This window comes from Borostomias antarcticus, assembly GCF_949987555.1.
Source record: "Borostomias antarcticus genome assembly, chromosome: 1".
NCBI classification, from domain to species: Eukaryota; Metazoa; Chordata; class Actinopteri; order Stomiiformes; family Stomiidae; genus Borostomias; species Borostomias antarcticus.
In genome coordinates this window covers 42,160,796-42,184,540 of record NC_140234.1, presented here as the reverse complement: position 1 = coordinate 42,184,540, position 23,745 = coordinate 42,160,796, and the positions used below count along the sequence as shown (strand labels likewise).

General features: G+C 46.6%; 1 protein-coding gene across 1 annotated transcript; it reads right to left on the bottom strand.

The window, feature by feature from the left end:
• Positions 1-215: 215 nt before the first annotated feature.
• Positions 216-23,447, bottom strand: LOC311330084 (neuropilin-2-like; the record flags this gene model as incomplete). The annotated part of the gene is made up of 12 exons (XM_084462052.1): positions 216-678; positions 1,182-1,357; positions 5,059-5,399; positions 10,467-10,611; positions 11,838-11,993; positions 12,768-12,937; positions 15,035-15,193; positions 20,171-20,389; positions 20,937-21,118; positions 22,147-22,324; positions 22,660-22,711; positions 23,418-23,447. The coding sequence occupies 12 exons, from the start codon at positions 23,445-23,447 to the stop codon at positions 216-218; spliced, it is 2,271 nt and encodes a 756-aa protein (XP_084318178.1).
• Positions 23,448-23,745: the final 298 nt, after the last annotated feature.

Sequence of the window (23,745 nt, the reverse complement as noted above, 5' to 3'; positions counted from 1 at the left end):
GTCTCGTGCCCTGGGAAGCTGGGGCTTCTTGGTATTGCTCCACGCAGCCGGACCAGGACCGAAGTGGACCGCAAAGGACGGCTCGAGCGGCGGGATGCCACCGGAGATGTCACGCTCATAGCCGGACACATGCCTATGGAGACCGCCGCGCGCTCCAGTATACCGAGGAACACCCTCCGGAATACGAGCGGCTTGGCCCCACCGGCATCCCGGGGCTAATCGTCTGGAGAGCTGCCCTCGCCGCCGGCGGGGGGCTCGTCACCAGACTCAGAAGAGCACGTACATGGGAGGGGCCCTGGGAGGCGGGCAACTCCCCACTGTCCTCCGAGAGGACAGGGGACGGTGCTCCGTGTGTGCCAGAAGTCGAGGCGGGCACGCCTGAATTCAGAGGGCAGCAGCTCGCACTGGGAGCACAGCGGGTTGGGAGAAACTCCCTCTTCAGCGTGGCTCTTCCCCAGGCACGCCACACACCGGTCGTGGCGGTCGTCCAGGTCCAGGGAACCACAGCCGCAATCTTCGACCCGCGGAGTATCTTCCAGGAGAGGAGGGGCGAGGACATCCATCGGGGATCCAGTGGTGCCAGAGTCCCTTGGAGGTAGGTCACCGCTGCCGTTCTTCTCGCTCTTATCTCTCATTCTCTTCATCTTCAAAAAGGTCTTCAGGTGCTTGATAGCTCGTCTGAAAACAGGAGAGCAGATTGCTGGGGTGTAGCCACCTTTATAGTAAGGTGGGTGGGTTTGTGATTGGTTGAGGCGATAAGGAGAACATTTTTATCTTCAGATTGGTTGTTTGCATGCCAACATGGGTTACCAATAGGAGCGCTAGCGCCCCCCTATGGGGTGTAGCTCCACAATGTAGAACAGGAAGAAGACAGACCGTTGGCGTAGACTGTGCAAAGAGGGTTAAAACAAAAATAATAACTACTGAAAATTATTTGAAACTAATCAGGGCTAGTTTGTCAGCGCAACGAGGGAACAATTTAAAAAATAGGGCTTGAAGCCGTCATGTTCAACTTTTGAAATGTAAGTAAAACGCAAAAATGCATGGATCTTTTAACGTGAGCTTTGCTTCGGAAAATTGATTGCGATAATGTGATATATGTTGGGTGACTAGTTTTAGGAGCAGATCAAATCATATTTAGACCGGTATGGTCCTTTAAGCACATACACACACACACAGACATACACACACAAAGCTTGTGCTTAGTTGTACCTGGCAGGTCGCAGCCTAGGATCTCCAGCCTCATGCCGATGCCGGCGGGGGACCACCTCTCAGGGTAGATCCTGACGAAGCGGGCCGCCGTCTCCTCAAAGTATCGTAGCTCTGGTGTGTCGTAGTTCGTGTTCCCCTCGAATATCTGCAGCACACACAGAACACAGAACAGAAAGCGCTTCAGGAATATCAGTATAACACACAGCGCAACAGGCAACAGTCTGCACATGAACATTGTCCAGAGCATCTGCAGCACTCACAGAACACAGGATACCTACAGCACTGACAGCAAACAGCACTTGAGGCAACACAGTCTTCACATGAACATTGTGAAGAAGCACCAGATTGATAGGCCGACACTCAAGACTCAATTGCCATTTTGTTTCACTTCATCATTCAGTTTGAAAGTGCTCCCTTTGCGGCGGTTTTGAGATGGACGTTGCTGAAGAGGGCGTCCTGAGCGATTAGTTTATCCCCTTAACCAATCACGTCACACAGTTTCATTCCATCATCATTCAAAGGACGCTTGATTGAACTAGTTGGAATTAAGACCGAGAAATCACTCTGGGTTAGAGTACTTAAGATAGTTTTATGCCTCTGTGTGTGCGCCCTGTGCGTCACCTCACGCGCGCTAGTCATTCATTCATTCTGTCTGTCTCTCTATGCTTTTAGGCAGCAGCCACAACAGCATTATGTAAAATGCTGGGATCTTCTCCCCCCAGCACTGCTGCTCTTTTTGGACATGGAAAATGCATGTTTAGCCCTGTTTTAAAGTTACTTATGATCATATACAATGGTTCAGATCAAAACGTTGACAAATCTTTTTGAGAAAGTTGATAATTGCTCATCTTGAAAAATCATTCAAAAACATGTTGAACTCAAAGATAAGAAGCTCACCGAGGGTGTAATTGGTGTCCGTTGGTGTTCTGACATCATATTTGCCGCAAAGTATGAATCCTGTAGGGTTTTATTGATCATTTTATGAAATCCATTGACTTGTACTGAAGCGACCATTGTAGATGTGTAGATCAATCCGCAGAGGGGATTCAGGAAGCGGAACTACTTACGGTAGCTATTGTTATTGTTTATGTTGCTAGGCTACCTAGTTTGCGGAAGTTTACACACGTATGTGCTGCGACTAAATAGTTCTATGCTAAATATTTAAAAAAGACTTTGCAGATGAACTAGAATCTTACTTTATGGCGAATTATATGTCAGAATGCCAATTAACACCTATGTGAGTTTCTTGTCTTTGAAATCTAGAGTTTAAAGTCCCAGTTAACCAAAATCAGAGATTTGCTTGAAAACACATTCTATGTGTTAGTGATGCATTGCTGATAACATGTAAAAATTGGATGAACCATGTGTAGTACTGAATTGTGAAGTTAGACCAGTTTTGTGTTTTTGACCAGTTTTGATTTCTGGATTTTCTGGGCGGGCTTAAAACGGTACTTGATGACGTAGAGCGGTGTTCTTAGCATATCCCCGCCCTAACACTATATAAAGCTAGAACGGATTTGAATCTTCGGTTCTCCTGCTCCATCTTGAGTCTAGAATTAGCTAGTTTTAACCAGCAGTCTAGAATTAGCTAGTTTTTCTTAGTTAGCTTAGCAATGCCTATGCATAAAACTAAACGAAAATGCGGCCTTCCTGGATGCCAGCAGGAATGGGACGATAAGGTCTCCTTTTTTCAACTCCCGAGTAAAGCTGAAACCAGAGAACCACCTCTGCAGCAAACATTTCACTCCCGAAAACTTCTGCAATTATAATATGAGGCTTTTGGGTTTCACAGACTCACGACTGGTCCTGGTGAATTCGGCGGAGCCAACCATCTCCCTCCCCGGCCTCCATTCTCCTCCTGTCGCATCAACCTTTGGTGCCGACACCGCTGTAAGTTGCCTTGTGTGCTTATAGCTAATTAACGTTATAACGTTAGCTAGGTAACGTAAGCAATAGGAAAATACACTGCTACGTTAATCTACAAAATATGTGTGATGACATTTATGTGGTAATGTCAGCTATGATGAATTATATGTAATCTTAGGAGGAATTATAGCTAACATTAGCTATGTAGCTTGTTGCAGATGGGAGTGTGTAATAACCTTAGTCTAGCTAACATAGCTAGCAGCACCGACCAGGCGACCACCCACCAAATAACGTTACGGATGATATATTATGACTATAAGCGTTAACTATACAGAAACTGCCTGCCATATTTGTGGCACCTGATGTGCGTATGGGTTCACCGGTAATGGTTACAGTATATTTCTCCAGCGGGAGACCGGGAGGCGGGAGCGAGGGGGATGGTTAGGTAGACCAGCTGCAGCTGGAGAAAGACGCACCCTCTCCCAGTGAAGCGGTGCGCGGCGGCTACTGGCTGAACATTCCAGTTCTGATGGATATATATATTGGTGATGTGCGTGCCACATGTTATTATGTGCTATTTTGCGGGAAAGTTGAAGCCGAGTGCTCGTTATTCTCACACATAACATTGCCAACGAGAGTGGATGAGTGTGTCCCGATTATCAACTCCGGTAGTGTATGCTTCTTCGCGCTATCAGCACTGTTCAAGCCAGTGACTAAAAGGTACATTTTAAACAACTTTTTCCATTGATCCCAAGGGACGACAGGATCGCCTGGGAGGGATAGGAATGGGTCCGGAGGTGGCAGGGAGAAAATAGGGACAGACTCATACATTCCTCGTTGCCTGTTTTTGTATTTTGCATCTAAGGGCAGTAACACTGGCGCGTTGGTATAGAGTAGCTACAGTTTTACCTGTGTTGTTTGTCAGGAGGTAGGTTAGGAGGAAGCATCTGTGTGTTTGACTCATTAGACAAGTGTAATTTCAACTCCTCTCTGTTTTCACAAAGCTGTGCCTTCCTAGCACAAAAGAGACGGCGTGCCAGTGTGACAATATGCAGACCAGAGAACGGTACTATTTGACAGGTTCTTCCCTCCACACCCCCTCCCCACGCAATTGGGTGTGGCTTCGGTGCCTTCAGCAGACACGCCCCCACAGTCTCAGACCAGAGAATGCTGCTGATTTTTTACCGATTTTGAAGCCTTATTTTATATACTTAGCGACATTTTTAATCACTCAGATTTGGCTGGGTGGTTAATGACATGTTTTCCTGTGGTGTATGAAGCTCATAACAAAAATTTGAACTGGGTTAACCTGGACTTTATGTTTTTTAATGATTTTTCAAGATGCCCATCCACATCCATTGTATGACCAAAACGGTGGTAGAGCAATTATCAACTTTCTCGAAAATGCTAGCTTTGTCAATGTTTTGATCGGAACCATTGTATATGATCATAAGTAACCTTAAAAAAGGGCTAAACATGCATTTTCCCTTCACTACTCCTTTAAATACCTCAGCGATTTCCCTCCATGAATTAAAAGACAGTCTTTTTATAGTCCTTCGATTCTGCATCGTACAGGTGCCGATATTAGTGAACTTGCTCCGCTAGCATCTCCTCGAATCGATCCATATTTGCCGGGCTTGCTTGTTTACAAGAAAACAGATGTGACATGTATGACCGTAAATCCCACCCTCGTGCACTGATGTCCAATCAAACCTCCGCGGGCTCTGCGTAGCTTGACGCGTTGTGACATTTTTGTGGATGTGCGCAACGTGTCTCTGCGGCTTCTCTGCGGCCTCTGCGTCTGTGCGTTGTCCATTTACGCAGAAGTATAAAACAGCCTTTACAGACCCTGAATCGTATTTCTAAAATCAAAGTGGGCGTGCGATTCAGCCAGGCTGCCAGATAAAATGTAAATTATTACTCCCAAAATACTCCCAAACACACTCGCGCACACATACACATTCACACTCGTACACGCACCTTAGGCCGGCTGGTCTTTCTGTCCGTGATGAAGCCCCAGTCCTTGCCGTCTAGACTGTGGGCCACGCGGTACCTCCGTACGAACAGCCGGTTGTCCGTGCCGCCCCTCGCCCGCGCTCCCTGGCTGATCACGCCCCGCACCGTTTTGGGGACGCCCAGGTCCACCTGCAGCCACTCCTCCCCGGCCGGAGGCTGGGTCCGGGCGGGGAACCACCCGGAGCGGCCGGCCACCAGCCTTGCCGCCCCAGGGGTCCACCGCTCGTCCCAGGTCGAAGAGGCCGAGATCTGGGCGTCAGGGAGCAGGCCGGAGAGCAGGCCCTGTATCTCTGAACACGGAGGTTCTGGGGGTGGGTGGGTGGTAGGGGAGGTTGAATGAAAAACAGAGGGGATTTTAGAGAAGTGTGGAGAGAAAGGAGGACAAGAGAGAGAGGGAGAGAGAGAGAGGTAGTGGTTGAAAACAGATAGATAGATCACAGGGAGATAAGAGAGAAAGAGGAAGGGAGGGGATGGAGAGAGGAGAGGAAGGGAGGGGATGGGAGGGGATGGAGAGAGAGGATAGGAAGGGAGGGGATGGAGAGAGAGGAGAGGAAGGGAGGGGATGGAGAGAGGAGAGGAAGGGAGGGGATGGAGAGAGAGGAGAGGAAGGGAGGGGATGGAGAGCGAGTTAGCAGGCCTGACAGATTAAGAGACAGATCAAAGTTTCATGTAGTGATGTCATAGCACAAGTAGTGCATGTTGAATTAGGCAGACTGTAAATGGCACAGGAAGTCAATGTGATACACAGTATCTCCGAGGTCATCTTGTGTGTTAAAACATCACAAACTGTTTAAATCGTCACAAACAGTGACACGTCACAAACGGGGCTCATACAATATGCACTTTTCTTCAATCGGATTGAATTGGAAGACCAATGCATGTAATCGGAAAAGCTGTGTGACATGCGCTATAACTACGGAAGCTCAAATCTTTTCTAATGGATATCTATTGTTTGTTATCGTGGTGCTCTTATACCCCATTCAGACTACACTAATTCAGGCCAATTTTTCGCGGAGGTTTCTTTTTTTTTTAACAGCTGTCTCCTGTTGCCCTGACACCACTACTCTAGGCCTTAAAGGTTTTATGGCAGGAGACCCCCCCCAGGGGTCCCCTCCTCCCAGTTGTCTTTTATCTCTGTTAATGCACAGTTTTGCTGTTGATCCTCAGACCTAGCCTACTCACTGATAATTGGTTAGTGAAGTTTTGCATATGTATGGCTCGCTGAATCTGATTCGAGCCGCAGTCTCAGCTAGATAGCAAATGAGAGGACAAGTTTCCCAGAATGATCAAGAATGAAAGCATCGTTTTCACTCTTTCTCACAGCAAGCATGCTTGTACTTGTGGGGTTGTTGGCTCCTCGGTTAGAGTGGCGACATGTTTTTCAGCTTGTACGGCAGTTAAAACATTTTCACTTGTCGACGGGGACAGTGTGAGAAAGGTGTTTTTATCACTAACGCTTAGCCTTCATCAAACAGTACGTTTGTTGTGTACGGTGGCGTTTGTTCTCACAACATGCATGAGTTAGTGAGCTCATTACTCTGCATGCTGTTGCTGACACTCTGTCTGGTTCTCATGCAAATGAGATGACAAGATTCCCCGAAAATGTTGATGTTTCTCTCTCTAACAACACGCATGCACCGGCTAGCTCGCCGCTGCGGTTGAGCATAGTGGTTGTGAACAGTCTGGGCCCCATTGCTTTCAGCCTTCACTAGCAGCGTTGAACGCTGAGCAAACGGAGGCTGGATATGCAAATGCGGTAATAAGATTCCCTGAATTATGAGACACCGCCACTTTGTCTGAATGGGCAAATCGATGGCGGGTTGTCGGTAATGTGGACGCTGTTGACTCATCCTAGTTCATTCTATGAATTAAGTGCTTCTCGGCTAGCCTGGTATGACCATCCCAATCTAGCGAGCTTACTGCTTCGCTCCGCAATATCGGTCTGGCCTTCACCCCATAGAGAGCAATTATGTGGGCGGGGGTACTTGCCTTGACAGACAAACACCTTCAGCCAATCAGCGTTCAGCAAACCAAATCCAGCCGGAAGAACGGCAAAAACGTCTTTTCCACCGAGAAACTCCGCTAGTGCATGCTCTTGTTCTTGTTTAAGTGTTGTGGTTAAGTCTATTTCTGCAATAACTGGACTTATAGCTGCATTTATTCTTCTAACGTTAACGTTACCACTCGTTGCTTCGGGAGCCTCCATGTTTGTTTAGCGAGCGGCAGGGACACGAACCAATCGGGCTGCTTTCCACTGTGGGGCGGGACAGCAGTTAAAACGCAGTCCCTGATTGGCCCGGTATGGTCTGGATTTTGGCATAATTGCTCTGGAGGAGACGAAGGCCAGACCGTTCTGCGTTAGTGAAACAGAATGTGAGCTTGCGAGAATGGGATGGTTGTACCAGGCTACTTCTCGGCAGGAATGCCATTCACCCTCGTACTTAATCAGGACATGGGGATTTTTCATGTCCCTTTCAAGGAAGGCCCGCCTTGGACCAGGACACCAGAGTGTCTCCGCTGTCCGGTGGTGGTCAGGGCCGAGTTGAATTATGGCAGATTCCTCGATCTGATGCCACGATCTCCGGCACAGCCTCTCTCGAACCGCGTAACAGTATGGCAGGAGAAGTGCCTCCTGGACAGCTGGTTACAGCGCATTCTGACAGAGGGGTATTCCATTCAGTTATAACCATATATATATAGCCAAAAACATCCTGAGGGGTGGACCTGGCTCCCAGCCTAAATGAGGGTCATCCTTTATCTTAGCCCAAGAACACACATAGCCCAAACCACTTTAAAGAGCTTAATTGGCTACCTGTTGAAGGTAGAATTACAACAATTAAAATGTAGTATGGTCTATAAGGTTGTACAAGGTTCATATCCACATTGTTTTACTGTGTTTTCAGTATGTTGGGGACTCTCAGGATGTGAATACAAGGGCTAGATTATCTAACCTGAAACAACCCCATCTAAAAGGCAAAGTAGGGAGAGGTACATTTCTCTACAGGTTAAAAGGAGTAGAATACAATGCCAAACAAAATGAAATCTGCCCTCTGAATAGTTTTTTATTTTTTTTAAATAACTGATGAAATGGAGGCTGCGTAAATAGCAGACTGAAAAATCTTTTCTAGGGCAGTTCCAAGTGTGGACTACTATTATTTTTCATGATAGTATAATAAATGAATGTATAATAATGTCTTCAGTAGTTGTTTTGGTGTTGTTTTTAGTAGATGTCTTCAGTAGCTGTTTTATAAATGGGATACCAGTAACATATACCTGTACCATTGGCGTCAGGAGCCGTGGGCTTCCGGAGCTCGCGCTTTTCATCTAGCCCCGGACGTTTTTTGACCCCCAGTTCCCAGCAAAAAGTACATATTTTAATAAAGAAATGGACGCAATACGCAAATCAAATTCCACTCCAAAATCGAGTCAACTCTCGAGTAAACTCTCACGTGTCGGTCGTATGTTATAACTACAGCCCCCGCCCCCTCCTGTTAAAAGTTGATTCCAAAATGAAGTGGATTAAACGAGTTTGGGTTATGATATAAGGTAGGTCTTTTGTGATTAATTGCCAGTTGTTATGGCTGTGCGTTTTGCTTTGCCTAGATTTAATCAGCACTCGAGAGTGTGAACTTTGCTTCCTGGAGCGGTGGGCTAATAAGCCTAGTGGCCTAGTAGGCTAGTAGTAGCCTAAACACTGATTAGGGGAGTAGGCTATTGAGTGCTGTGCCATAAGGGGGTGTATTTTATCATTCTGTCATTCCTCTTCGTGGTGTTTGGCCATTGTTGTCATATAATGGCTCTGCAGTTTATTTAGTGTGTAGCCTACTTAAAAGCTTGCTTGATTCGGCCTAAATATTGCCCGCTTATTCGCTCGCTGTCAAATTATTGGCCTTTGTTGATGTGTTAAAAAACATCAGTAGCGGGCGCCTGTGATAGAGTGGCGAGACACCCGAATTTCCCCAAGGGGATTAATAAAGTATTTATCTATCTATCTAGCCTAGGCTACTGTAGTTTTCCTGTAAGTTTTTTTACATATAAAATTGCCACTGCTCAGCGCCCTTCTGGTGCTGTGAAACCTCCCATCAGGACATGCTTTGAAAGCGCACCCCCCAAAAAATTGTGCGTGCTGTGCGCGCGTTTCATTGGTCCTGTCTTTCCCGGTTCTAGGACCCACCAGACACCACTGGTTATCAAAAGTTTTGACTTAAAAATAAAACTCGAACGCCGTTGTGTTTTGCGCTGTGCTTAGAGGGTGGGAGATATATTAGACCAGTGAGATGTCCAGGCCCTCTGCCCTGGTGTGTGGCAGCTGTTAGTATCAGAGGGGAAGCCTCGTTCATGATTGCCATCTCTGAGGGATCTCTATTAGATGATGGTCAGCTGGCTCTTTTTCAGCTTCCACTGGCATATTTTCCCCCCAGATTTTTCTTTTTCAGAACTGACATTTTTTAAGGGCTCATATCCCGCAGTATGTTGCATTAAATAGTATTTTGTACAGTAGATGGAAATGTGGCACATTGAGTTGTTTGTAAGGGTGTTACCTGTATTCTCATAAAAAAAGACTGGGCACGACACTGGATGCTATTAAATATTGATTTTTATTTATTAAAGTCCTGTCTTGTTTACCATGATTTGTGTATGATGACTTCTTTGCCATCCCCTTTCATAACCAAATGTGGTCTGATTATTAAATTGCTATGGCTTCTTGATTTTGCTCTCAAAGTGTGCCAAATTGATGCATTTAAATTAACAATGTTAAAAGATTTCTCCCGGGGCGGCATGCCCCCGACCCCCCTAGAGGGTCGGAGGTCCACCCCCCATAGCTGCACAAAATCCTGTGGGAAACACTGTTTATGGTGTATGTGTCTTTGGTGCATGGTGGCAAAAACAAATGGGCCCCTAAAATATATTTTCCTGCAGGTTTCACCCGCTCTGAACTTCAGCCCCTGATGCTTTTCCCTTAGCCCCTAATGTTTTTGAATCCTAGATACGCCCCTGACCTGTACATGTCACTCCCTGATCCATTAAGTGATATGACTTTATTGTGATATCCTGACAAATCTTAGTATGTATGCACATCTGTGTATTGTATTTTTTATAACTTCGTTGAATAAATAAATCAAGTTTGATTACAACTAATGCTCTAACTGCTGCTGGGAGTGTCTGAGTGTGTGTGTGTGTGTGTGTGTGCCTGTGTGTGTGTGTGTGTGTGTGTGTGTGTGGTGTGTGTGGGTCTCTGTGTGAGTGTATGATTTGTGTGTGTCTGTGTGAGTGTGCATCTTTGTATGTGGTTGTGTTACTGTGCGGTTGTGAAAGAACCAGCGAAATCCTCTTAAGATCACACACACAGACACACACACACACACACACACCTGTGATGGGGCAGCCGTAGAGCTCGAAGCGCAGGGCGATGCCGTTCTCCCAGGTTTGGGGTCGTATGCGTACGAAGCGGGCCAGAATGGGCTGGGGCACACGGTTCAGCACCACCTCCGATGGGTCCGCGTTCGCATGGAACACCTGGGAAACACACGCGCGCGCACACACACACACACACACACACACACCACAGGGGGGATTTAGGAGGCACACACACCACAGGGGGGATTTAGGAGGCATACACACACACACCACGGTTAGAAGCACGCACACACACACACGAAACACACTGATTCCGAGTTCGTATGGGACACCTGGTGAACACACACGCACACACACACACACACACACCACAGGGGACGTTTAGAAGGCACACACATGCACACTCACACACGCGCGCACACACACACACCACAGGGGGGGTTTAGGAGGCACACACACACACACACCACGGTTACAAGGCACACACACATACACACTCACACACACACTCACACACACACAAAACACACCGATTCCACAGTGGAGTCTGGCTCTGCTGCATATACACAGAGACAGGGCTAAGCAGAGACAACCCAGACACATATACAATGACACCCGACCAGCTGTCAGGGTTTGTCGTGCTCGGGGTGGGGGTGGATAGAAGGATGGATAGATAGAAAGGTAGATGGGTAGAGGGATGGATGGATAGAAATATAGATAATAGAAAGATAAATGGCGAAGATAGAGAGGAGCACTTGGTTGGTCCCCGGGCGCGTCCCAGCATGCACGCTGCCTACTGTCTGCTCCCGGCTGCCCTCGGGGGAAGGATGTCAGGATGGGTTAAGAGCAGAGAGAACTTTCATCGGTGGATGCTTCCGTCATTACGCGCGTGTGTGTTGCGGCGTTGCGGCGTACCACCGCGTGCTGTGCTGTGTGATAAATAAAGATGTTTGTTGTTTGTTGCTCCCTCCATCTCTCCATCCCTCCATCATGTCATCCCTCCATCTCTCCATCCCCCCCCCCCCCACCACCACCACGACCCCCTGCCCAGTAATCACTGTACCAGACAGAGAGGACAGATCATACCAGCCTCTCTAACAGACAGACATCCACATAGTCCTCAACCTATTTTACCAGGCCAGAGGTCAAAGTCGTCATCCCCCCCCTCTCTAGGTCACTCCGATGGCGACAGGGTCATGACTCATCTCCATATAGACTCCCCAGAAGAATCCCACAGAATCTCCAGAGCTTCCTCTGAGCAGATAAGAGAGCACTGTTACAATCACACACTGGCCTCTAACGGCTCTGATCCGACCCTCGGGTTCCGCTCCAGGGGTTCTGGGCTAGGGTTCTCCTCCAGGGATCCGTAGGCCGGGTTCTCGTACCTTGTGGTGCTTGCCGTGGCGGTACATCATCCAGTCTTCTCCGTTGGTGCTGACCTCCAGCTTGTAGGTGGTGACGTGGTAGGGCTTCTGCGTCTCCCTGGAGACGGCACCCTGGGTGGCGATGCCTGTCAGAACCTTCAGGAAGAGAAGGTCCACCTGTGAGAAACAGAGAGAGAGAGAGGAGGAGGACAGAGAGAAGAGAGAGGGGGGAGAAAGAGAGGAGGATAGAGAGAGAGAGGAGAGAGAGAGGAGGACAGAGAGAAGAGAGAGAGGGGGGAGATAGAGATAGATGTAGAGACAGAGAGAGAGGGGGAGATAGAGATAGATGTAGAGACAGAGAGAGAGGGGGAGAGAGATAGATGTAGAGACAGAGAGAGAGGGAGATATAGAGATAGATGTAGAGACAGAGAGAGGGGGGGAGATAGAGATAGATGTAGAGACAGAGAGGAGAGAGAGGGGAGATAGAGATAGATATAGAGACAGAGAGAGAGAGGGAGAGATAGAGATAGATGTAGAGACAGAGAGAGAGAGATAGATATAGAGACAGAGAGAGAGAGGGAGGGATAGAGATAGATGTAGAGACAGAGAGAGAGAGGGAGAGATAGAGATAGATGTAGAGACAGAGAGAGAGAGGGAGAGATAGAGATAGATGTAGAGACAGAGAGAGAGAGGGGGGAGATAGATGTAGAGACAGAGAGAGAGAGAGAGGGGGAGATAGAGATAGATGTAGAGACAGAGAGAGAGAAGGGGAGATAGAGATAGATGTAGAGACAGAGAGAGAGAGAGACAGAAGTAGAGACAGAGGAATAGAGAGAGCGGCAAGGGTAAGCTTATATAGATGCCGGAGAGACAGAACCAGTGCTGTATCTATCTGTCTGTGTGTGTGTGTGTGTGTGTGTGTGTGTGCAGTGTGTGTGTGTGTGTGTGCACCTGGATGTACTGCTTGTTGCTGTCCTCATTGGGGGTCCAGGCGTTGTCGGTGTTGTTGAGGCGTGCCTGCTGTGGCGACCAGTGGCCGTCGTAGTAGGAGGAGGAGGCGGAGATGTGGTCGTCTGAGATCCTCCCCGACTCCATGCCCAACGCCCTGCTACAGGGGAACGCTACAGACACGAGAGACAGAGGAGAGAAGGTCAGCAACAAGAGAGAGACAGAGAGAGAGGGACAGACAGAGATAGAGAAATATAGAGAAATAGAGAAATATAGAGAAAGAGAAATAGAGAGACAGAGATAGAGAGATAGAATAGAGATAGAGAGAGAAAAATAGAGAGATAGAGAAATATAGAGATAGAGAAGAGAGATAGAGAAATAGAGATAGAGAGAAAGAGAAATAGAGATAGAGAAGAGAGATAGAGAGAGAAATATAGAGACATAGAGAAATATAGAGATAGAGAAGAGAGATAGAGAAATAGAGAGAGAAATATAGAGAGATAAATCCCTGGAGAAGACAGACTGAGCCCCCACAGGCAGACCCGGCTCCCTGGAGAAGACAGACTGAGCCCCCACAGGCAGACCCGGCTCCCTGGAGAAGACAGACTGAGCCCCCACAGGCAGACCCGGCTCCCTGGAGAAGACAGACTGTGAACCCACTGCTCACACAAAGACGTGAAAACCAAGCTGCACTTTTTAACTACAGTACATGCCAACTGTACCAGGACATCAGAGATACATACTTCCCACAGAGAACACCCAAAAAGATTTTGAAAACTTGACTAATGACAAAAAACTCCCATATCTGCTGGGGGAAATACAGCAGTACGCAAACATAGCAGCAAGATCTGTGAGCAGTTGTGACAGGAAAAGGACATGCAATGGAGCACAATCACCGTAAAGACTGTCAATCTGTATATATATACATACTGTAGTGTACATACAAATATAAAAGTTACCATTTAAATACATTTATATTATATTATTATATTAGGTCTTATGGAGGGTTATGCGGGAGTATGGGGTGAGGGGATCCCTACTTAGGGCCATCCAATCCCTGTACACCCAGAGCGAGAGCTGTGTCCGTGTCCTCGGCAGTAAGTCATCTTCCTTTCCAATGGGGGTTGGCCTCCGCCAGGGCTGCGCTTTGTCACCAATCCTATTTGTGATTTTCATGGACAGGATATCGAGGCGTAGTCGTGGGGAGGTGGGTTTGCAGTTCGGTGAGCTGGGGATCACATCGCTGCTATTTGCAGATGATGTGGTCCTGATGGCATCATCTGCCTGTGACCTCCAGCACTCTCTGAATAGGTTCGCAACTGAGTGTGAAGCGGCTGGGATGAGAATCAGCACTTCTAAATCTGAGGCCATGGTTCTCAGCAGGAATCCGGTGGTCTGTCCGCTCCAAGTAGGAAATGAGTCCTTACCCCAAGTGAAGGAGTTCAAGTATCTGGGGGTCTTGTTCACGAGTGAGGGAACCATGGAGAGGGAGTTGGGCCGGAGAATTGGAGCAGCTGGTGCGGTTCTGCAGTCGCTTTACCGCACTGTTGTGATGAAAAGAGAGCTGAGCCAAAAGGCAAAGCTCTCGATTTACCGGTCTATCTTCGTCCCCACCCTCACCTATGGTCATGAAGGATGGGTCATGACCGAAAGAACGAGATCACGGATACAAGCGGCCGAAATGGGTTTTCTCCGGAGGGTGGCTGGGGTCTCCCTGAGAGATCGGGTGAGAAGTTCAGTCATCCGGGAGAGACTCAGAGTAGAGCCGCTGCTCCTTTGCGTTGAAAGGAGCCAGTTGAGGTGGTTCGGGCATCTAGTGAGGATACCTCCTGGGCGCCTCCCTAGGGAGGTGTTCCAGGCGTGTCCGGTTGGGAGGAGGCCGCGGGGTAGACCCAGGACCAGGTGGCGGGACTACATCTCCGCACTGGCCTGGGAGCGGCTAAAGATTCCCCAGGCAGAGCTGGTTGATGCTGCTAGGGAAAGGGATGTCTGGGGCCCCCTGCTGGAACTGCTGCCACCACGACCCGACCCCGGATAAGTGGATGGATGGATGGAATATTACACTTACTTATTAACCTATTTCACCTATTTGTATTTACATTTATATTGGAACATTTTTGTGACTTTCTGTGATGTTTGCTTTGCCAATGTCTGTGTCCCATGCCAATAAAGCCAATAAATTTATAATAAATAAAATTGAGTTGAATTGAGAGAGATAGAGAAATTAGAATACAGAATACTAAGAGAGAGGGCTGGATGATGATACTCACTGTTGGTGACCTCTTCTTTGTTGGTCATATTGTAGCGGGCGGAGAAGCCATCTTTGGCCACCGCCATGTCAGTGTGGAAGGACAGGGCCAGGATGCCCGAAGATGACTGGATCTCAGCAGGGATTTTGTTACCACAATACCGACCAATCAGAGGGCTCACTGCAGACAAACAAACAAACATGGGTGTCACAGAAATAAGTGTATTAGGTTGTACAGAAAGTGATCAGATTGAGTTTGCTCTGGCCTATATATTGTAGTAAGTATATATTTAATAGGGGAAATCATCTCTCTGTTCTCTTATTATATCGCTTCCTTCCTCTTCTCTCCTCTCCCCTTCCCTCCTCTTCTCTCCCGTCCTCTTCTCTCCCCTTCCCTTCTCTCCTCACCCCTTCTCTCCTCACCCCTCCTCTCCTCTTCCCTTCTCCTCTCCCCTTCTCCTCTTTTCTCCCCTTCTTTCCTCTCCCCTCCTCTTCTCTCCCCTCCTCTCCTCACCTCTCCCCTCCTCTTCTCTCCTCTTCTCTCCTCCTCTTCTCTCCCCTCCTCTCCTCTCCTCCTCTTCCCTTCTCTCAAGTCAAGTCAATTTTATTTCTATAGCACATTTACAAACAGCTGTGGCTGAACCAAAGTGCTGTACAGATAAAAGCACTCCTGCTCCCCCCCCCCCCCTCCTATCATCTCCTCACCTCTCCTCCTCTCCTCCAGAAGACCTTTCATCAGCAAACGCTGTCTTCTCCTTCATCTCCCTCCCTCCATCTCCTTCATCCCCCTCCCTCCATCCCTCCATCTCCTTCATCCTTCTTCCGCCATCCCTGAGTCATATTCAGATACTCTGCAGTGAATTAGCGTTAGCAGGCGTGCCTCGTTCCCATCAGGATATGGATGAGAATTCTACTTTAAAACTTTTTCTCTAATGCAAAACATGGATCCCTTTATTGTGAATTTATTTAAGATCTACAGGTGCAGCTCAAAAAATAAGAATATCATTAAAAAGTTCAATATTTTTTGTCCCTCATTTCAGAAACTGAAACTCACATTATATAGATTCATTACACAAAATGAAATATTTCAAGCGTGTTTTTCTTGTAATTTTGATGATTATGGCTTCATTTTAATAAATATTGTACATAAAATAAAATAATACATACATGGGGCAATATTTTAAAGTTGTGAACATACATTTTTCTTTACTAGACCACTTAAGGATTACAAAAGACTAGGTTAGAAAAATATATCTATAGGGTACATGGGAACCCCCCCCCACTTTCACTACACTATAATGACATTATTGAATTTTGATTTCCTCATTTATTTCCCCCTCTTTATCTTTAGGCAACATCACTGCGCTCTCAAATCATGTGCTTTGGAGTTGCAGTCCTCCTTCTTCTCCTTCCCCACAACACTCGCTGCCCCCTGGAATCGTCCCAACACCACAGACTGTGCCCCAGAAAACCCTAACACCTTGCACTGCCACCAGCCAAATCTGAGCTACTCCTATCCCCACACTTCCCGTCTCCTGAATAGCCCAACACACCATCCTAATTAATCCCCTTGGAATACCGCCAAGACTACATACTGCCCCTGATGCATCTCAGAGTTACTCCCTTTCAGATGGACGCACACTCACTGACATTATTTCTGTGCAGATGTTATAACACTTTGTCATAGTTCTTTGTTCGAAAGTCATTACAATTCTTGTTCAATTATGTTGTAAAACAGAATTTGACTCAATAAATTCAAAAAATTTAATGTTGCTGTTTTTCCACTTAATGCTTTCAGATGTTAGGTTCAGGAAGTATAATAATGACTGCAGATCTGTTTGCTTTAATTACATATTTTAGTTCAAGCCTACTGTGTGGGAACCAGTGAATCCTAATGGTGACCCAGTGAATCCTAATGGTTTTAGATCCTAATGGGACCAGTAGGTTTCTAATGGAATCTAATGGTTTTAGATCCTAATGGGACCAGTAGGTTTCTAATGGAATGTAATGGTTTTAGATCCTAATGGGACAAGTAGGTTTCTAATGGAATCTAATGGTTTTAAATCCTAATGGGACCAGTAGGTTTCTAATGGTTTCTAATGGAGGCGGCCAATTCCCATTAGGATATTACCATGAGAGAAAACCTAATGGTTTCTAGCTCAAGTTAAAGGAGAAGGCTCTTTTTTGACAACCTGGACCTTATTTACGGAATATTATAAGACGTTTGACTCAATTCGGAGCCCTGTAGAAGAAATTTTAAATCCAGCGCGAGCCAAGTGTAATGGCGGCGGACGGGGCACCGAGAATGCAGCTTCTAAAAAATGTATTTTTTGCTGCGAAACGGTTGTTTTCATCAATCTATTTTTATGTAACAAAATTTTTTATGTATTTTTATGCGTGTAACAAGGGGGACTTTATCTTAGAATATCAGATATTTTTCTAAATATGGATTTCAAATTTTGTCTAACAATTAATATGTCTCTAACAGGGTTGACGAAACAGACTTACACATGTTAATTATATGTATAAAAAAATACAAATAATAATAATACAAAATAAGATGGCCTGAGAAATACGGGTAACCCTAACCCGGGTCCGTATCCTCTTCCTACCGCCACCCTACCCCTGACCCCTGCCTCTACCTGGACCCAGGCACACTCACACACACACTGACATACACCTGTCCTGGGCTCAGATCCCCTTCCCCTCACCCTAACCCGGGTCCGTATCCTTTTCCTACCCCGATCCTACCCCTGACCCTGCCTCTATCTGGGGCCAGGCACATTCAGGCACATTTATGCACACACAGACATACACCAATGTTTGCCATGTCTCTCCTATGATGTTATTAGCCTCTCTTACTCTGAAAATGTAATTGAATGTTATTTATTGCTCTATAAATGTTCTTAGCCGGTATACAAACATACTACAGGAGCTTGCTCGATCACCTCGTTGAGAGGGGTCAGGGAAGAATTTTTACAGCTCACTTATCTGGCCCCCGGGTGATTACTGTTTTTTTGCTTCCCTCTGGAATATGTAGGGGTGGGATGTCTGCCCACCTCCCTTGCTCTCTGTAAAGCGCATTGTGTTGCCTCTGGGTATGAAATGCGCTATATAAATAAAGCTTTGATTGATTAATTGATTGAGAAAAGATGGCACGGCATGTTTTTCTAAGAGGTAAGGATTTACTTCATCCAAAAAGGGGCTTAAAGACTTTTAAAACAATACTTTGAAAATCAAACATTAAAAATGGAAAATGGCATGTTTTTGGATAATGACCCAGCTACGCTACATTTATACGCTTTTAAAATACAATCTGAATTGGACAGTAACACACAGATGATAGCCAAGACATTGTTTAAAGGAGAATGCTCGTTTTTGACAACCTGGACCTTATTTACGGCATATTATAAGACGTTTGACTCACCGAGATAACTTTGGTGTAATTTGGAGGCCTGTAGAAGAAATTTTAATCCAGCGCGAGCCAAGTATATCCATGTAATGACGGCAGACGGGGCACTGAGAATGCAGCTTCTAAAAAATCTATTTTCTGCCGCTAAACGGTTGTTTTCATCAATCTGTCTTTATGAATCGCTAGTTGTGCTAACATAGAGCAAGGGCTTGTTGTGGTTTTTCACATGCCTCTGTAATATGATCTTTAGAAACGAAATAGCTTCCCCACTTGCTCCAGCACGCATGCGCACAGCGTGCAAACTGGCTATTCTCCGTCTGTAGACTACACTCGCGGCTCACATCCTCTACGCTACGTTCGGCGTCCATCATATTCTAAGTCATCTTCTATATCCTCAAAATCTGATAAATATTCAGGCATATTGCACACAATATTCCAGGCACCAACAAGCCGATCGTAGAGTAGAGAATGTGAGCCGCGAGTGTAGCCTACAGACTAACGGAGAATAGCCAGTCTGCGCGCTGTGCGCATGCGTGCTGGAGCAAGTGGGGAAGCTATTTCATTTCTAAAGACGTTTCTAAAGATCATATTAGAAGAACAAAGCTTCCCCAAGGTCAAGAGAAGACTATGGGGAATCGGTTGCCAATGAATGAGGCAAAGCAGCAGCTCTTTGACACCTACGATAAGATCAGAGAGGAGGAGCTGATTGAAGAGGTCCGCAGGGTGGAGGCAGCCCAAGGGGAGCAACAATAAGGTGAGGCCTGGATGGTCATTAACGAGATGAGTGGAAGAAAGAGTGCAAAAGAAGGCCAAGTCGCAGACAACAGCCCAGTGGAGAGGGTGAACCTCCTAGCCACCCACCCGACAATAGAGGAAGCAGGGGAGGTCCTCAAAAAATCTCAATATTGTCAATGGCACAGCTGCAGAGCTTGCCAGAGTGAAATCCACTCTGAAGCAGAGAAAGGTTGCCAGACGGCATACATGACATCATCCTGGACATCTGCAACCTTGTCCTAATGAAAAGTAATAAGCCTGACATATGGTCTTTCTCCAACATCATCCCAGTGCCTAAAGCCGGAGATATCTCAAAGCCAGATAACTACCGCGGCATTACCCTGACCTGTATCATTGCAAAGATGTACAACCGCATGATACTTAACAGGCTGCGGAGCACCATAGACCCACATTTGTGAGAGAACCAGAATGGCTTTCGAGAGGGGAGGTCCACATTAACTCAGATCTTGGCCCTAAGGAGGATCATCGAGGAGGTGAAAAAGAACAACATGACTGGTGCTGTGCTTTATTGATTTCAAAAAGCCATTTGACTCAATACACAGAGGTGTCATGATGAAAATCCTTAAAGGAGTAGTTAAGGGAAAATGCATGTTTAGCCCTGTTTTAAGGTTACTTATGATCATATACAATGGTTCAGATCAAAACGTTGACAAAACTAGCACTTTTGAGAAAGTCTAATAATTGCTCTACCACTGTTTTGGTCATACAATGGATGTGGGTGGGTGGGTCCGCATATCGCAATACACCTGCGCACCCACGTGCCTACACGCATGCGTGGTATGTGGACAACTGGCACGTAGAAATGCATTGTTTGTTTTTTTAAAACAGGCGTATTCTGCACTTGAAAGGCTCAAACGTAGCATAGACGCGATTAGCAAGGTGGACCAACTTATCTATTCTACGTTTTCCTCGTGATATCAGGTTGGTGTGTGCGTGTGTGTGAACCCTCACCCTGGGGGAGTCCGTCCCACACGTCTAGCCAGTCGGTTATGCAGTCTCCCTTCCCCAGGGGGTTGTTCTCCAGGTCGAAGGTCAGGAAGGTCAGCGTGATGTCCATGTGGGACGGAGCCATGATGATGTAGGAGTACTCCAGGTTGTGAGGGTACTTGTCAGGGAAGCCGGGAGACTCGATCACCCCGGAAGGGCTGGTGAAATTCTGGATATCCGACACTGAATAGCAAACACAGTGGAAAAAGATATGAGCAATCAATCATGTACAAGCAATCACATGATCAATCACGTACAAACAATCACATGATCAATCACGTACAGTCTATCACGAACAATCAATCACATGATCAATCAAGTACAATTAATCTCCTTGTACTTATCTTACTTGTACTGTTCTACTATATGTTACCACAGAACAGCAATGTCAGCACAGTAATATAGCTGTGCGGATGATACAGGAGCACACACACACACACTCACACACACACACACACACACACACACACACACACACACACTCCTCCCCCAGTTACGAGTCCCCCTCCCCCGCCCCCCCCCCCCTTCCTGTAAACCTCTTGTTAACTCCCCTAACGCGGTTCTCTTGATGTTCATTGGTCTGCGCCTGTGTTACAACCACGGAGGGGCAGGGAGATCACAAGTCGGGTTGCCTTGGCAATGGCGGCCATTGCACAAACTCAGTTGTTACGCTGTTGTACGCAGTCAGTGTTGCCCCCCCACCCACCCCACACACACACGGCAGCCTCACCTGTATTGAAGATCTGGTAGCGCAGCGAGAAGCCTGCCCCCTGGTGGGCATAGTCGGACACGAACTTGATGTAGAGGGAGGGGCCGGAGGAGGTGATGGCGGGCGGCGTGATTTTGCTGCAGTGCTTCCCCAGCAGGTCTGCCGACTCGGAGCCGCCGTCACGGATCTCGATGAAGTCGTACCTGAGGAGACAGATGGTAAATGGACTGCACTTTAAAGGAGGAGTAAAGGGAAAATGCATGTTTAGCCCTGTTTTAAGGTTACTTATGATCATATACAATGGTTCAGATCAAAACGTTGACAAAACTATCACTTTTGAGAAAGTCTTATAATTGCTCTACCACCGTTTTGGTCATACAATGGATGTGGGTGGGCACCGTGAAAAATCATTCAAAAAACATGTTAAACTCTCAATTTCAAAGACAAGAAACTCAAACTCAAACTGTCTGATTGGTGGAGACATTGCTGTTGCACTATAGGATTGTGAGTAGTGTATTTTTTCCTGTATGAACAGCAGTTGTTTGAGGGGACAAAATGAGGACAGATTTAAAAATACTGTCCAAAATTCTGTTTCTGAAAATATTCACACTACATCTACCATGTCATGAAATTTTTGTCTTTTTTCATGAACATTGGAGATTTATTGAGCGAGTGCAGTAGCTGCATACAGTACTGTTTACAGTAAAACATTTTGATGCGCTGAGGGCTCAATGTTTTACATTACACAAATCTGTGAAGATCGTTTGTGGAGGACAGTCTGAAGATGTAGTGTAGCAATTGGGGGATCAATTGACCAAAAATGTGGCAGGAGATAATTAAAAGTTTGAGAAAAACGGAATGATTAACTTCATAATTCCTGACAGCTCGAAACAGATAGGCGTTCCTGTTCACTTGGGCCTACATTTTGGTGGTGGTTGCATAGTGATAGCACGTAGGCTACGGCTGATTTGTTATGATTTTTAAACAAAAGTTTTAGAAGGTAAGACGGTTGCTGTAGCGCCACCATCAGGACTATTTGGTATTTCCTTGGTCAGACTTACCTGGAAGAAAAAGATTTTGAATATTAGTAAATACAAGAGGGATCGGCAGCTGAGCTTTCTGGCCCCCAACAAAAAATTCACTGCCCTATTAGGAAGGACCGCCCTAAAGATATTGGATTGGTTAGAGACTGACTCGAGAGTCTATCCAAACCCTACCCCCCGTCTCCTACCTGCAATCTAGGCTCTCCAACTCGAAGTGGGGGTTGAAGTTAAGGGTGATGCGCTGGGAGGGGTCCAGAGCCGTGATCACCCAATGGCAGTTCTGTTTGGGCGGGTACTCCAGAGGGTACCCGGGGGAGCTGATGTAGCCCGGTTCGCTGGCGTTCCGCTGACCGCCGCACACCTCACCTAAGACGCCTCACCAGAGTGAGAGAGAGAGAGAGAGAGAGACAAGGAAAAGCAGTTGTTAACATAGATGGCAATTAATCATTTATAACTTCTTTTGAAATGAGTTATCAAAGATACGTGTTCAATATTAATGAAGAGGATTAGACATACAGAATCTGACAGAAACTCTACAGGACCATCAAATTTGCTCTCCATCAAACCTACATGCACAAGAACAAACGTGAGTGCACGCACACACACACACACGCATGCACGCACACACACACACGCACACACGCACACACGCACACACACACACACACACACAGCCGTCCAGACCCAGCCCTTTATCTGACCAGTTCTCTGCTGGGAGCATTCGCTAGTGTAGTTGTTACTCCAGCAGGCAATCTGCAAGAAAATTACCAGACTCAGTAAGTCACCCAGACTCAGTAATGAGGAGCTGAAGTAAAGCCTCTATTTGTCACACAGTGGCCCAACAGCTGTGTGTTCTGCCCTGTGGTATTGCTGCATTCTGGTATTCTACTATGCGTCGGCTAGTGGAAGCCGGGGGATTTCACTAGCTTAGTCTCTGTGGCTCTCCGTGGTGACCATGGGCCGAAACATCTCAGAAGGGCCATCCAGCGTTCCCTCCGGTCACCATGGAGGCAGAGACACTAGGCTGTATCTCCTTCGGAACTCCACGAAGCGTCGGCCCGTGGAGGCCAGGGACTATAATGTACAGCAGTCCCCCTGTGGCTCTCTTTGACGGTCTTAGTGGGCTGAGTTACCTCCGAGCATCTTCCCGATCCCAGCCCACTCTGATCGTCATAGAGGCAGGGGGCTAGATGCCGTTCCCTCTTCCGGGACTCTGGGGAACATCTAGATTGCCTCCCCCTACTAACGCGCTTTCCACATGCCATGGAAGGCAGGGGGCCCCCCCGAACAGAGCACATCGCCAAAAAATCATATGCTGTATATATTGTTGCATGCTAATAAATGGGTCCATTTTGACTAAAGTGATCTCGACTGAAATAAAGGTTTGAAATAGAAAAACATCTTTGTGCGCTCCAAATATCCCTTCCACAAAAATCACGCCATGATTACCAAAAATAACCTGACAGTGCTCCATGATGTGGGCTACCATACTGCGTGAATTGGTTGTCTTGTTACCCACCAATTGTATGACCAATAATTGAACAACATTTCCAACCACATGGCTTATGTTTATAATTTCTGGACCGTTTGAGTATTGGCCTTTATGAAGGCAAATCAGACCCGATGGAAAATGTAAATAATGTATAATCCTCGCGTTGATTCAAATCGGAAAACAGACCTTTAGGTGTGAACCCGACCTAAAAGGGTCATTTAGAGTTCAGAAGAGATCAATAGTCATGTTACTGGAGCTAACCTAACCTACGATAGCCATGCTATTGTTAACAATG